At 40.7% G+C, this 16,928-nt stretch overlaps 1 protein-coding gene across 20 annotated transcripts in view; it reads right to left on the reverse strand.

The window, feature by feature from the left end:
* MCF2L (MCF.2 cell line derived transforming sequence like) overlaps window positions 1-16,928 on the reverse strand; it is a 161,170-nt gene that overhangs the window by 77,877 nt on the left and 66,365 nt on the right. The window contains exon 1 of one of the 20 annotated variants that reach the window (XM_080577114.1): window positions 14,303-14,429. The exons of 15 other annotated variants lie outside the window; for them this stretch is intronic. In XM_080577114.1, the coding sequence (XP_080433240.1) occupies window positions 14,303-14,336 (34 nt within the window). In that variant the 5' untranslated portion in view covers window positions 14,337-14,429. Of the gene's footprint in view, window positions 1-3,388; window positions 3,528-12,142; window positions 12,509-14,242; window positions 14,265-14,302; window positions 14,430-16,928 lie in introns of those variants that run through there. 4 more of the 20 variants (XM_080577096.1, XM_080577097.1, XM_080577115.1 and 1 more) reach the window with 4 other exon arrangements.

Below are 16,928 nucleotides of genomic sequence, written 5' to 3' on the forward strand. Positions count from 1 at the left end.
TGGAGCTGAACTTCACTTACTACAACTCCACAGACTCTGGGGAACGAAGGTTTATAAAAATCAGTGTCTTTAAAAAGCACTGTGAGCACAATGAGCTACTGCTCTTCTGTTTTTGAAGGCTTTGCGTCTTCCGCACACAACAGAAATGCAACAGGGCTGCATTTGGAAGAGAAAAGCCCTGTAAATGAAAGACTGAGTAAAAGTTCAGAGTATTTAATGCTTCAGCAAGTACCTGAGAAACAGCAGCTACAGAAGTATTTGAGGAAAAACAAACACACACAACACACAGACATACAAGGCTCCCTTCATTCCAAGACAACATGGTAACGATGAGAGGCAAAATCTCCCATCCATCTTGTGAAGCAAAGAGGCAGACGAGCAAACTTTGAGCTTGAACTTCCCTGCTGGTGGGTATTTTCCTCTGAGTGGTCATTTGACCTCACATGATCCTTTGAGACTGAACCCAAGTTAAAACAAACACAGAAAAGGCCAAAAGAACAACAAAAAGTCATACTGACAGCATTAGGATGAGCATTTCCTTTTAAAAACCTGGCCACAGGTCCTAGTAAATACCAGCTCAGTACTTTCAGTGACAGTGTCGAGGTGCCCTACAGAACACTGGAGCATCCACCCTTGCAGCTCTGTCCCCTGGGCCTGCCTCTCTCCCCTTCCCCTTGGCCCCAGCCTCATCTCTGCTGGCAGCTGCAGTGTTGGGATGCGCTTCCTGGCCTCCCCTTGCCTCCTGCTGCTGCCCAGCAGCTAAAAGGATCAACTGCTGCTAAGATGCATTTGTTTTCTTGAGTTGTTACTGGCAGAGGCCTTGCAAAGTCAACCTGCAGTTGGGCCTTCAGAACATAGGTATTGGCCTGGGGCTTTTACTGCTATGTAAACTGCACGGGGTCATGGCATGAGAAAGACAGTTCCTCCACCAACGATCTACAGACTTCCTCATGTGGCACCATAAGTCATTGTCCTTCACTCTGCTTCGAGCTTGCTTTATCTCACAGATGAACTGGATTAGATCTTCTCGATCATTCTGAGGCACAATCTTTTGACTCTACAGAACAATACATCTCACTTTCATTTCCTCTGTGGCGTGCCCTGATGGGTCTTTCCCCATAATTCACATTAGTTTCCCTAGTTTAAAAGGACACTTTCCCAAAGTACTTCCACGTTGGAAGTGTCCCGATTAAAGTGACCACCTTTAGCATGGAGAAAAGGAGGCTCAGGGGAGACCTTATTGTGCTCTACAATGGCCTTAAAGGAGGCTATAGTGAGGTGGGGAGCAGTCTTTTCTCCTGTGCACCTAGTGATAAGACAAGAGGAAATGGCCTTAAGTGCACCAGAGGAGGTTTAGGCTGGATATTAGGAAAAATTTCTTCACTGAAAGGGTTGTGAAATATTGGAACAGGCTACCCAGGGACGTACTTGAGTGACCATCCCCAGAGGTCTTCAAGAAATGTGTAGATGTAGAGCTTAGTGATATGTTTAATGGACTTGGCAGTGCTAAGTAAAAGGTTGGACTACATGATCTTAGAGGTCTTTTCCAACCTAAATGCTTCTATGATTTATTTCATTTTTTAAAGGCCACTAATGCTTATTTTAGAGGAGTGAATGTCTACTGAAGCTTTGCACAGCAAAGGGATGAGAGGGAACAGTCACATGCTGCAGCAAGGGAACTTCCAACTCAATACAAGGGGAAAAAAAATCACCACAAGAGCAAGACTGGGCACTCTCCACCCTTGGAGATGTCCAAAGCTCAGATGGACAAGTTTCTGAGAAACCTATTTCAACTTTAAAGTCAAACTTGCTTTGAGCTACGTAGCCTCCAGGGATCCTGTCCAACCTCAATTTTTCTGTAATTCTGAAGGAATTCCCTGGCCAAAAGTCCCAAGTCCACCTCACAATCCTGAAAAGAAAAGAGAAACTTCCAGAAGGGCTATCATGGCCTTAAAACAAGAATATTATTGCAAATTAAACTGTGTACTAAACTCAGGATAATGACTTTAAAAATGAACTCAGAATAGGGTAAAATTTAGTTCGGTTGACACACCTGCTGTAGCACAGGCTAATAAAATCTGTCTACTGCTATATATTACATAGTATATCAAATTTCTGGAAAACAAAAGTAAGAACAACAAAACTAAGAAATAGCATTTCCAAAGAACAAGGAAAGAAGAAACATCCCAGAGTCATGATGAAATAGCAGTGCTTTCTGACAAGACCCAGCCAACGATTTTTTTCCTCAGAGCTGTTCTCAATCCTTCGTGGGTTATAAAGGGCCCCATGTCAACAGCAAACAACTCCACAGGATGCAAAGCTCTCGCCCAGCGGTAGGTCCCCTCCCGCTGCAGTACTATGGCTCTGAAAAGACCACAGCAGACAAGCTTGGCACTGACTGGCCTTGCTTTCCTCCTTTCAGATAAAGCTTTCATGTGGTGCCACATGGAAGGGGACTATGAAGACTCATCTTTTTCACAAACAACAACCACATCCAACATCCATCCCCTCTTTTCAGTTTGTCCATCCTTCTTCCTATCTCCCTACCTTTTCTCCCTGTGATGGACTGACCAAGGAATTCCCCAAGATGACATTGTTCTCCTCAGAAATTAAGAAAGTTTCCAAGAATTGAGAATAGAAAGTTCTGAGATCTCTCCTGTTTTCGTTCTCTCCCCTTTGCTGACTAGAAAAATAAAAATATCCCGCAGAGCACTCTAGGAGGAAGAGGAAAGAACAGCACTGCCGAAGGGGATATCACCTCTGTCCCTTTTGAAACTCCGAGCACAAAATTTTTTCAACAGTGTCACCATGAATATGCTCAAGAAATGGTGACAGGTGAGAAGAAAATTGAGCCTTGGCAGTTGCTAACAAAAACAGCCATGCAAGTTTATTTCTCAATAATTAAATAGAAATTAAAACTCCCTATATTTAATCATAGAATATCCTGAGTTGGAAGGGACCCACGATGATCATCGAGTCCAACTCCTGATAAGTTATACAAGTTGTCCTGGCACAACTACATGCCTACCACCCCAGTTTGACACAAACCACCCCAGTTTGACACAAACCACCCCCTGGATCTGCAATTTAAAACAGAACTCCCCTCTTTCATATAATAATCAGCAGTATTCTAAATCCACTTCTTCCCTCTCGGCACACGTAAGAATGCACATAATGACCAACATTTACTCCGAATGATTAATCCCTCCACACTTTCAATCTGGCTAGCTTGCCTTTTCTCAAATTTTTCGTTCGTTTCTCATAAGCAGCGTGCCTGCTGATATTACCCGTAGTAACATGAAGTGCTGCTGAGAAGCGGAGCACTTCGCTACTCACTTGCTGATAATTAAATTAGCAATACTAAGCAGAAGATCCACCCTTCACCTACCTGTTTTGTTTAAATTTGACATTTCAAAAGCAGCGATAGTGGAAGTTTAGACACCAGTCCATCGATCCAGTGCTCTCTCTCTGCTATTCCTCTGCAGTAGTCACGCATACCAAAACCAGCAAACAGAACTGGAAATGTGAATTCAAGCACCAGAATAAGGAAGCAATTTTTACTTGTCCCTATTTCACAAAACCCGCTTTCAGTTTTGCAATGGACTGTAGCTGCACTATTAACAGCAAATAATATCTCCACTGTTTCATTTATATCTTAACAGAAACAAGATTCCTATAGAAAGCTTTGACAGAAGGAATTTAAGAAATAATGCATTTGAGATTAACTCTCCTATACTAACAACAAGGGGATGCCAAATGACATCCTCTGGAGGAAACTGCTCTCACCTCCCCCTTCAAATAGGGATCAAGACAAATTACATGTCTGTCATTTACGTAAAATGCAGCAAACTGAAAATTAAACCCCACATTCAGGAACAGCAGGATGGCTGCAACAGCAGATTTTCCTCATAAGCCTTAACAGTGCTTCTGATCATCATAATCACTGCGCGACCGAATCCTGAACAAAGTAAAGTGCCTTCCATGTGAAATACTGGCATAGATTTGGTGGATGCATCTGAGGTACTGAGAAATAAATCCACACATAAAAATACACACTGCAAATTTACACAAGCACGGAACACACACACACCCATAACAATAAAATATATTTATATAGAAATGCATACAGAGAACGAAGGAGTACAACTTCTGCCTTTGTACTAAAAACATGTCATGCTTTCCTCAGTAGGATGTTGTCTGACTGAATTCCTCCCTGACCTGCAATCAAGTAACTAAGAAAAACAAAAAACTAGACACACCTGTGCATTTCTTCAGAAGAAGCCACAATTCAGCAATATCTTCGTAGAGCAAAGAGATCAGACTTAAGGTCATGTTGCTCCTCATCGATTTAGTGCAAAACAGTTCAGCAGACAGCGACCTAGTTATCTGTGAGCCCGTCTTCAGCATGCAGCAATAGCACAAAACTCCATCTTTCAGTCAAAGCCAAGCCACCTGGGACACGATACCTTTCTTCAAATTACACGCAGAGCAACTGCGCCTTTCAGCGGGACCTGAGGTCCCCCACGGGGTTAGCTGGTTCATGGTTACTTACCACTTTTTGTCTTCCTGCATCAAGCACTGGCATATGTTAAATTCAATCTATGACTTTAAACGTGAACAAGTGTTCTAATATTATCAGTCAGAAAAAAATAATTCTAAGTGCAGCATGTCAGAAACCTCAGTTTAAGAGCCCTAGTTTTAAGCAAATGATAAGCTGCCCAGTAAATCCATCTTCATCTTTTTCTAACCATCCCCCAAGTCCTGCACACAAGGAAATGAACTGCCCAGGGGAAGATGTCATTTTCTAATGAGCCTTTGGTTAAAAGTTCCTCGGAAACGCACCAGGCATGTCATATTTCTGAGGAAGTTCTCACCCAAGCATCTTTGACAGAACTGAACTAGGGTGTTTTGCTTGGTGGCAAACCCATTAAGCACCTGTTCCTTAGGAAGACACCTGCCAAAGCAACAGGAACTGTCAAAAGGAAACGTATTACAACTTATAAAGTCACATTACTTCAAGGTGTACAGATTTTACCTGTAAGAAAATGGGAAATTAAAGCAACAGTTAATAAAAATAAACTAAACTGTTCCATATGATCTTTCAGACACTAATGCCCAGCAGTCTTGCTTTGCTTGATCCTTTAAAGTAATTGCCCAGTGATGGACTACCTGTCAATGAATGCACTTGAGATTAGCTACCAGCAATCCAGACTCCCTACCATGAAGAGCAAACCAATAAATGAGAGTGACAGCAACAACCATGTGAAAACAAACAGATTGTTTTTCCTCACTTCGAGATGTTGTAAGAGCCCTTTCCTGACAAGAGGGGGGTCAAGGAAAAAGGACAGCAAGGATAAAAAGCTCGGATTGATGGTTACATCTGTTCATAAAATCGCATTTACAGATGGGGAAGAGCTTAGTTTCAGCTTCAGCACACCCGGCTATAAACACAAAACCAAACAAACTGCAAGCCACCCACAGACCACACCAAAGGTTATTTGCTGGAGTGCCCCACATCTGTGTTCTCACCACTCATCCTGTTGGTAATCACAAACCAATTTGTTAAATTATAATAAATCTACTAATAAGTGGGTCTATTCATTGCCTTGCATTAAAATATGGCCTGAAAAAATAATTTAGATAGATTATTTTAAACTCTGCTATTTTGATTTCATTACAATCTGTAATATGTCAAACTACAAGAGATTCCTAAGAGATATCAAATGTTTTTAATCAAAGGTAGATTTAAAAGAAATAACCCTCCTTAGAAATGCTTCTACTTAACTGTTCTGTACTTCAGGAGGTCGTTACTAGAATATTTAACTTTGAAGAGCTCAAAATTAGTGAATGAGTCTTCTCACCACTCCCACAAGTCATGTAAATACTCTTTCAGTTCCATCACATCCGTGAAAGCTGAGACAAAGCAAGTGACCCATGTTGGATCAAATGACAGCATTTGTTGCAACGTCAGAAACAGGATCTCCCTCTTGTCTCCGAGTCCATACTCACTCTTTTCCAGGATTGTCAGTGGAGGTTTGTGCTTCTAGATCGGCATCTTGAACTCTAGTTCTCAGGCAGAGATCACAACTCAGAATTTTATTTCTAGCTCTTGCACTGTAACTTGGCTCCAGGAAGAATCGTCTTAGGGCAGCTAGAAATCCCACCATGTATTATATATTATATCAAGTATACACACTGATACTCATTTCTTATTTAGCAGCACAAAGCCAGTCTCAGACATTTGCTACTGAGAGTCCTGAGCAGTATGCTTGGCTGACTAGATATTACTGCTAATAGCAGCAGGGGTTTGGTCTCACCTGCAACACAGCATGATGAAAACCTAACTCTTGTTATCGGAAGTCTTACAGAATGATAAAACAGTCATAGGTGTGCTTTCCAAACATGCAAAGAGAGGAAGAGGAAGCTTTACAGTCTCCACTCAAAGATTAAAACCAAGTGAAAGAGGAGCTACACCCTTTTCAGAAACGTATCACCCTCATACACACCCATTCAATAAGATACAGGAACCTGATATTTTGGCAAGCTGGCTACTCCCTGAAGAAAAAATAAAATAAAACCAACAAATGTGAATGGAGAAGAGGAGAAAGAACCACCTACAGTGCACTGACTGTGTTTGTTCTCACCGTCGAGACAGAAAGGAAGGGTAAACCTTTGTGTTCACCAGCACTGCAGTATGAGCCAGCAGCATGCAGCCAAGAGGGCAAACTGTATCTTGGGGTGTATTAAACACGGCACAGTCACCCGGTCAAGAGGGGGCATTTTCCCACTGTATGTAGCATTAGTGAGGCCCTGGCTTTAACATTGTGTGCAGTTCTGGGCTCCACAATATAAAAAGGATGTTATGGTCTTTGAACACGTCCAGAGGAGAAAAACGAGGCTGGTAAAAGGGCTGGAAGGCACGTCCTGTGAGGAGAGGCTGAGGACACTGGGTTTGTCAAGACTGGAGAAGAGCAGGTTGAGGGTCGACCTTGTTGCTCTCTGCACCTTCCTGAGAAGGGGAAGTGGGGAGGTTTTTTCCCTGGTATCTAGCGACAGGATGCATGTCAGTGGCTCAGAGCTCCATCATGGGAGGTTCAGACTGGATGTTAGGAAAATATTCTTTACTGAGAGCATTGTTAAACACTGGGACAGGCTTCCTAGAGAGGTGGTTGATGCCCTGGGCCTGCCTGCCTTTAAGAGGCATTAGGATAATGCTCTGGTTGATATGTTTTAACTTTGGCTCAGCCCCAAAGTAGTCTGACGGTTGGACTTGAGGATCTTTGTAGGTCCCTTCCAACCAGAACTACTCTATTCCACAGTCCCTTCATGATGTGCACGCTAACATGGACAACAACCTCTGAACAGGCTGCTGTCTTAAAATTTCAGAGCAGAGGAAACAGTGGAGTGAATCGTTCATGAGAAAACAAAATACTAGTTCAAAAATAATCTAATTTCTGGGACTAGTGCAACAGATGCATGTAATATCCATCCTCAGTGCTCCCACTTGGCTTTCTCCTAGTTGTCAAACTTCCTAAATCCACAGTTACATGTACTTTTACTGGACAACTCAAGATCTAGTAATGACTGTGGCTAAGAGAACCAAAATACAATGTTGTTTTCAGTCCTACTATCCTTCACGATTAACCAACTAGACATGTCTTCACCTCTCACCTTCAGGACTCAGAGTGTCCTTAGGTTGAAGGACATACATGAAGAAATGGGGTGGAGAGCTCTGTCTGTGTACAAGGGACTCTGATACTGCTCCCAGTTCGCTGGAGGGGGCAGGAACCCAGGCATATCATCTCTAAGGAAAGTGGCCACAGGCACCCGGCTAAACACTATTTCAGATAAAGGTGATTTTTCCTAGCAAAGAAAACTCAAAATTTTACTGGGCTAGAGATGCTCTATATTCCCATGAAACAGAGTATGAAACATGCACCTGGGAAAACAGGGCTCCAGCCAGGAACTGGATGCATTTTTATTTTAGCACTCTATTTTGGACTATGTGTGTGGGGAAACATTTGTTTCGTGCTTATAATACCTTGTCTCCTTGCTGCGTGCTTCAAGAGAACAGCAGTGACAAAAAAGAACAAATGTGTTGAAGCACAAAACCCCTTTCTAGCCTTTATTGTTGAGTTTGAAACACAAATGGAGAGGAAAACCTCAACATGTGGGCATGCACATTAGCAACAAGACTTAGGGGAAAATTTAAGCTGTATTCAAACACAGAGGAACAACAGCCCTCATAAGAAAAATCTACATCAGGACATGAGTATATTTATAAATGCAAGAAAATACATTAAAACTCCTGCCATGCTCAAGTCAATCTCATCCTGGTCTGTGATTGAAATATTGCAGCCCACAGAGAAGAAGAAAATATCATGGGAGAAGCTTTTAAAGGATGAATGCAAAATCATGAAGGGTAAGAGGCTGTGTCACTTCAGTTTTGTGCAACCCAGAGAGGGAAGCTATGACTGCACCTTAAATATTTAAGTTTGATAAGTCAATAGTAAAAGTATAGCTACTAATGTATTTTTTCCTTTGGGGCGTGGCACCTAGCAAAAAGCACATCAATGAGATGAACTGACACTTCATGTGATTCAGCATGACAAGCCATCCTTATAGGATCATATTTAGCATAATGTAAATGTGCACTCTCCCTAAAAAAAAGCTAGCAGAATACACCTCGCACCTGTAACCACAGACTTTATAATTGGGTGGAGCTGTGAAGACATTAAACATTTTGATGCATCACCAGTGAGTACCTACGTTAGCATACTAGACTATTTAAAAGCCCTACTCATTTTCTCCTTTTAATACTTCACGACGGTTTTTCAAAGAACAAATGCAAAAAAGGTTTCATTCTTTTTAAAGTCACCAAGCATTCAAAATTGCCAATTCTCTCTAGTTTGCATCAAAAGATTCAATTTTCATTAAAAATGAGTTTATATACACACACACTTGTACGAATCCATTATACAAATATTTCTTTACTAACCTGGTACCAGCAGCTTGCTAGATTTCTATGTAACAACAAAACTAACCAATTTTGAAACATCTTTAACAGTTTTCGATTTGGATACTAAGTCATCAAAAAGGTCTCTGTAGCACATGAACATCTAAATTTAAGCAAGCATGAGCAATCCAAATTTGTGATGAGAGAAAAGCAATAAAAACCACCGTTCATGAAGAAAGACACTCTTCCTATGAAAATAAGTACGCTGGTAATACCAATAGTTGCTGGAACACTTAAAAGGTGAAGGATACCGTTCAATTAATAGGATGAATCCTGCAATATCTTTTTGAAAGATATGTCCAGGAAGAAATGAGGAAAAAAACACTGAGAAATTACACCTCAAAAGTACACTTTGCACTATAAGACAATAATAAACTTCAAAGCTTTGAAGATCACATACCTTACATCAGGTATCCAGAAGGTAAAACAAAAAGAAGACTACTGCAATTTCTAAGGAAATACAGCACACCATCAGGGATCATAGTTCTCCAACCCCATGACTACACTTAAGACTTTCCAAAACAAACACACACACAACAGAAGCCTGGCCACTGAATGCTCTTATCATGCATCTGTTTTAATTCCTGATTTCAAAATGAAATCTTTTTGGTGTTCTGTGAACTGAATTTTAATCAGTTTATACTTTCCTACGTGTCCTTTCTAAACAAGCTCCTGCAAGTCTATAATCATAGGTCTCCCCTTCACTGTGCTGAAGGATTTACCACGGTTTCCATGTCAACGAGACAAAAATTGGACTTTTTCTTTGGATCAAACTTAACCACGCAGGAGTTATCCTGTGGTCTTTGGTGACAGTTCTGTCTGTGCACAGCTGCAAAAGCCAGCAAAATAAATGGATTTGACCCCTTTAACTTCACAAACAGCAGCAGTACCCATACAAAAGTGTCTGCAGTCCAACATGACCGGTCAAATGGCATGGAGATGACGAAAAGACAACACCTGGCTCTGTGCTGATGTTGTCAAACACAGTATTCAAAATTGAGTAGACCAGAGGTTGCAGTCCCATAAAAATTGAAAACTGTAATTAAAAGTGGATGCAAATCACCACTATCACAGAATCGTCTAGGTTGGAAGAGACCTCCAAGATCACCCAGTCCAACCTCTGACCTAACACTAACAAGTCCTCCACTAAACCATATCACTAAGCTCAACAACTAAACATCCTTTAAAGACCTCCAGGGATGGTGACTCAACCACTTCCCTGGGCAGCCTATTCCAATGCCTAACAACCCTTTCGGTAAATAAGTTCTTCCTAATATCCAACCTAAACCACCCCTGGCACAACTTTAGCCCATTCCCCCTCGTCCTGTCACCAGGCACGTGGGAGAATAAACATTATCTAACATTAGATAGAAGCTAGGACCAAAATTCTGAAAAATCCTGAGGATGGAACCCATTATTTATAGCAGCAGTAGGATTAAAGGAGCAAATGGAAGAGATAAGAAGAAACGGATATAGGGTTTAGTGGTAGCAGAAAGAAAAACTCAACAGTAACGAATGACAACAGGAACATTTGAGGAAAGCATCCCAGAAATAGAACTCAGGAAAGGAAAAGCAGGTCTACTTTGTATTCTGAAATGTAAATGTATATGTACACACACACACAAATAACAACATTACTCCAGAAAGCAAGGCAAACCAACAGAGACCATTACAACAAATGAAGTGTTGTACCACAGTCATACCTATATTTATAGCCAAAGTATAAAATAAAAATTCATCAACGATAGGAAACCCTTTCTGTGACCCTTAAAGTACACAATTATTTTTTTCCAGATTAACAAGACACTCAGGAAGCAGAAAAACCTTCAGGTCAAATGTTGTGGGAGAACGCGTTCCAACAATAATATAAAATGCTCTGCAACACTGATGAACACAGATAAAGGCTGCAAAACTATTTATTACAAAGGAAGGAAAGGAAGACAACTTTTGCAGAAATCATCATTCCCCAAAATCCTGAAAGAGCAAACAGGACAGACAGAAGCGAAACTTGCTTTTGGTCCAAGATCAGAGACAGAAAACACTCGTTCCATCACGTCTCTAGAAACAATCAGTTGGCGTGCTTTTGAACAAGTTACTTATGATACTTCAGTATTGGAGGATCATTTGTAGCTCCCAATGAAATACAAAAAATAAAAAGAAATGGTTGCTAGGTGACCTCAGTTACCTGTCATTTCAGATTGGTGAGTTTAGACAAAATCCTTCAGAGTAGGCCATTGCCCTTAACTCTTATTGATGCTTCAAGAGTAGTCTACCTGCATTATTCTGAGGCTACACTTCAGAATGGTCAAAACCCACATAACAGATCAGATAAATATACAGTTATCCCCCTAGCAGTTTATTTTTCAAGCCAGTTTTGATTTTGACTCACAATTTGGACTTTTTGTGGTCAAGGCATGCACGTTGCAACAAGGATCACACGGCCATGCAACTCAACAAGTTCCCACTCACGCAAGAAATGTGAAAAAAGCAATCTTCAAAAGTCACCAGTTCCTCCACTTAGAGGTTCCCAAAATAACATCTTAACTTCTCCCACTGCCAACCCCTTCTCTCTCCCAGATTTCAGCAAACTCCACAGCTCTTTTACAAAAAAAAGAAAACTTAATATCAGCAAAGAGCAAACAAAGCTTGTTTTCCACCAGTCAAAAAAACAGAACACGCAAAGAGACTAGTTTCTTCTGGAAAGCCAACCTGGAGAGCTGCTTCAGGTTCTCAAGAGAATTTCATTTCTTTCCAAAAACAAAAACCTCAGTGCAACAAAACAAAATATCTTATCCCTTGTGCTTAGTGCACAATATTCTTGGTTAAATTGACTCAGGGTAGGAAAAGACAAACCTCACACCAGTTGCTCTCTGTGGAAAGACATGACATACAATCATACCTGACCTTTTAACTTCGTAGATGCAGTATTTGTAAGGAAAAAAAGCTATCATACAAAATACAGTGATCCCTTTAATAAAACACTTAAAAAAGCCACCAACTACAAAAAAACACTAGACCTACAAAAAACTGTTATAAAATACACAAACAACTGCAAAGACACACAGCAGCTGTAACTGTGTCCTGTTTCTATTCTTTGGGAAGCAAACAGGAAACATATACCCTTACCTGATTGAAAAAGCAGCCAGTCCCTGATATTTTAATCAACCCAAAGCAACAGACATTTTCCTTCTTCTGCAGTTTCCTAGGATGCTTCCTGGGCTGTTCGGAATAGCAGTATGGAGTCCAAGCTTTTTAACAGCAGCATTGCCTTCGTTTTCCTCATTAAGTACTGCTACCTACACTATCACTGTATTTACTTTTGGCCTAGGTGTGACGGCACAGGCATGGTTGTGGATTCAAACAACAAAACCACTCCTCTGCCAAGGGTGCTTTATTAGTGTTAGCCTCCGACTTCGCCTCAAAAACCTTCGCACTGCTTTGAGATGAGCAGCAACTAAAGTAGATGCACCAGCCATAAAAGAAAGGTAATTATGCAAACCTTTAGTTAACAAGGAGGAAAGACCAATAAAAACCTGGCAACCTTACCACATCACCTCCTAACCTCATCTGATTAGGATTTTGCAATTAACAGAAATCAAAACCTGCCCAATTCTCCATTTGGCAGTTCTGGGGTAAAATCTCAGCTCCAAAAAGCTTTTGAAACAGTTTGGTGCTTCACGTCCTTTTCATAACATAGAATGGACATATAAAAAAGAATGAAATGAAGACTAAGGAGCAAATTCCACTTGTGATGACACACACAGCACCTGATCTCACATCCTCAACACTCATATGAGTAGGGAACAACCTACAGACAGCCCCCAGCCATTCTCTGCTCTTCCTCTTGTTGCCTCTGCAAAAATTGCATGTGTTTGCCAGCAGCTCCTGTCTTTCTTCCATCTCACAACTGACACAATGAAAATCAGGTGCTTAAGACCCTCAGTAAAATAGTGGGGAGAAATACCTACTATCTCTTGAGGTCAAAATAGCTGAGGTGCAAAGTGATAACTTCAAAAAACAGTACAGCTGGTAGGGTCATATATCTTGCTCCCTCTTTTTATCTTTTTTTTAAGTTTCTGCCAGTCTGTATATCCTGTAAGAAACACCACCCCACCCCTCACGCACAGAAGCCAACGTTCAATTTTTCCAGTGTCACAAGGTGCTCTCCGTCCAACCGAACTGACAACAGGATGGACAGATCACCTGCTACTTACCATGTGCATACTCAATCAGCATGACATAATTTTAACTTGGCTTTTACCCTTGTATTTTCACTAAAAGAAAAGTGAAGGGCAAGCAGATCAAAGGTAAGGTTTCATGCTTTCTTCTTCAGGCAAGAAGGCAGAAGCTCTTACTGTACCTGAGTGGAAGGAAAAGACTCGCAGCTCTATCATCTTTGTAGTTCCCTACAGTATGGTGAAAGCAAATAAGGCTTCTTCAATTAAGGTCTCATCCTGCAGCCAGTCTTTGAAGTATTCAGCAGCATCCTTTTAACAGGACAGATTTCACATCCTTGGCCAAAGGATGGCCAAAAGCCTCCTTCTCTCCGACTCAAACTCGGAACAGCCTGTGACCACTACTGTCTTGATCCCCACGTTACAATGGTTTAGCTAACGCTGAACACATTTTTACGCCTTTTTAGGTCACCACACACACTATACTGAGTATAACAACTACAGATACCCAGACAACCCCAAGGATCAGATCAGCAAAGAGCCAAAGGCACTGCTCAGACATGAAGAGAACATCAAAGTAACATTAAAAATATTAACAGTATGCCCACTCCCCAGCTAGGGTTTATTTGCTGCACTCTTTATTTCTGAGGGAAATTTCAGGGCAAGAAATGGGATTCTATTTAAGAAAAAGGTTGTACAGACTTCTTAAGTAGCACTTGGGGAAAGTAAGGTGCGAGGGTGCCACAAATATTCCATTTTTTTTTTTTTTTACCTCCTGAGATTCTGGAAATATTTTCCAGCAGCTCTCAGAGATTATTCTTCACTGGAATTTCTTCTCCTGTACTATGAAGAAGTTTGATACAGCTTATATGTAAGATGTACTCAAGTCCCTATGTTATTTGCATGTAATTCCTTAGAGCAGAAAAGAAAGAAAGGTATCTTCCTTTTAATCTCCCTAGTTTACTAGCTAACGAAGGAAATAGCAGCTCAGCTACAAATAAATAAAAACCTGTAAGTATATTAGTCTCAACCAACAATAACAAGCCATGACCTAGTTGAGCTTGTTTCATGTTTTCTTCTTCAGGCAAGAAAGCAGGAGCTCTTACTGTACCTGAATGGAAGGAAAAGACTTGCAGCTCTATCATCAGTTTGCCCACAAAAGCAGCATGTGTTGGTCTGTCTGGCACCTCCTACCAGCTGACTAGTATTCAGCTTCAGCCAGCCCAGCTGGGACAGGTTCAGAGGCTTTTAAAGGTTCACAGGTGCAGCCATGAGCAGCTGGCTGACAAAGAGCTTGTGTAAATGCTTCTTTAGGAAACTGCTCTTCAGCTAAAGCACAATGGTATAAACCAGCAACTGAGGTTTCTCTTGAGTAATGAAACATTGAGAAATGGATTCAGGTCTCTTCTGAGCTGGCTTCCACGTGGAGCATCTCCCCTGAACTTATTGCTTCCCAAGGACCAGCAGAGATGAGGAGCTGTTTGAGATACTCCTGGCATGCTCCCTGATTTGGCAAACTGTGACCCAAAGCCTGCTTTGTCACGTTTCCTCTGTTCTTATATTATTGTTTTAGACCATTTTGTCTCCTCTCACTTGCTTAGTATTGATACTGTGCTCTAAAAGATGCCTGCTGTCTTTGAAGTATTGATGCTGTTTGCAGGTACTGGCTGCAATCTGTGTTTTTTCCTTTCTAAAATGGAGTTGTGCAAAGGAAATTGTTTTTACAAAACTTAAAATATCCAAGAACGAACAAGTCCATTGTTTAGAGAGGAGACCTTTGGGCAGCAACGCAACTACGAACTGTGTTGTGGTGAGTCCACAAAGCTTGTGTGGACGGTGAGGGGTCTGGGTTTGCGTGCCTTGGGACAGGGAGAGAGGGGACAGAGCATTCTCATTGTTTAAATGTAAACAATAATAATAATAGGCTTTTGTAACTGAGAGAAGGAAGCAATCTAATGTGGAAAACAGTTGTTATTACTCTGTTTACAACTCCTTGTTTCCCCAAAATAGGCCAGGTTACTCCGTAACACCGAAGAAGGCTAAACTGAGGTGACCTGTAACTGGGTGAATGGCTGAAAACCCATCTGATAAGATGGGTTTGGGAATGCCTTTTCTGTTTTTAAAATTGCCTCATAATAGAAACATGCCAGAATGGAAAATACTGGATGGAGTTGCATTCTTGCAACTCAAAATCCTGGACAAACTGCAGATGGTTAGGTTGTAAACTGGATCCACTGCCACGTGATGGCTGAAGCACCGTCAGGGAGAAAGCTGATACCTGGGTCCAAGGGTACAATCCTCAAAAAAATCTCCTAACACCATGAAACCTGAAAGGTTTTTTAATTATTTTTTTCACAGAATAAAAATAGCTATTTCCCTTCAGACTATTTTAAATACACTTTGCCATGTTGCTTGAGTTGTAATATGGTTAAATCTATGTTCTATTTTTTTTCTGCCATAAGGCGCTTTGTTGTGTCTACAGATTGCTTCATCTGTGAAGCATTGCAAGTCTTCATCATAAGCAACATTTATACTTCGTTTGGTCCAACCAGATACCTTTTCATGAAATATTAAATTAGTACTCCTTATCATTATTCATCACATGCATCTGGAGACTGTCATATCTTATCTGATTCAAGTAACAAATCATGTTCGATTTTCGTATGCAAAGTATGGCATTTAGTGTGGGGCATCCCTGCCCGTGGCAGCGGGGTTGGAACTAGCTTCCAACCCACGCTGTTCTATGATTCGATGATAAAAATGTTTTGACTTCACTGACATCTGAGTATTTTGCTTCTCATCTTTGAAAACCTGTTCTAATCACATAGAAAAACACTCACAGATGACTTTTTAAAAAATCACTTAGATATTTTTCTTTTCAAGTAAAGTATTCCTAAAATAACTCTAACAAATTCACATGACAACATCTGCAAAAATTATCAGTACAACTCACCGTGCAGACAAAGAGCATAATTTTGAATAGCTGGAAGTTGGGAGAAAAAAAAATAAAAGAGTAGGTACCAAGGTCAAATGCTACTAATTAAAGGAGGAAAAGTTTATGCTGAAGAAGATAGCAGAGAACACCTTTACTTGTACCTGAAGACCTTAATCAATCTTCAACAGCCATAGTGGTAGATGATATGGAGACAGATATCAAAACATTACGTGTGCATCACATGCACAATCCAGTTAAAATGTATGAACACACGCTACTGGAATCCTAGAGATTTAGATGACATAAGCTAGAGAGTTTGACAGTGAGTTGAAGGAGAACTGTACGGTTTTCGGCTCCCAGGAAGGATGTGTTTTGAATTTCTGGAGCAAAAACCTTGCACCAGACTTGTATGTCTGGTAGTATTGGAAAGGTAAAACAACTCTGTAGTAGGATAGACACAATGTCTTGAATTTTTGTTTCACATGCTAGCTCCCTTTAAGCACAAGACAACTGGCTTTCTGATTGTTCTCCATTTTATCGTACAAACCTTTCGAATCCATCAAAGATGGTATGAATTAGATAATTGTTTGACTAAAATAAGCGTGTTTGGCTGAAATAGAAATAATGGTCATGAAAGTTGAGAATTTAAAGTGTAATTCTCCTACACAAACTCCCTGCTTAAAACAATTTGCTTATGTTTCATGAAAGCTTATGACTTTCACCTAAAAGAAGAAAAGGATGGAAATATAGATTGTATCTTTCCTTCGCATAAAAGCCTGAAAAGCAATTAACTCCTTCTCCA

The sequence above is a fragment of the Anser brachyrhynchus genome (assembly GCF_964034855.1).
Source record: "Anser brachyrhynchus genome assembly, chromosome: 1".
Lineage (NCBI taxonomy): Eukaryota > Metazoa > Chordata > Aves > Anseriformes > Anatidae > Anser > Anser brachyrhynchus.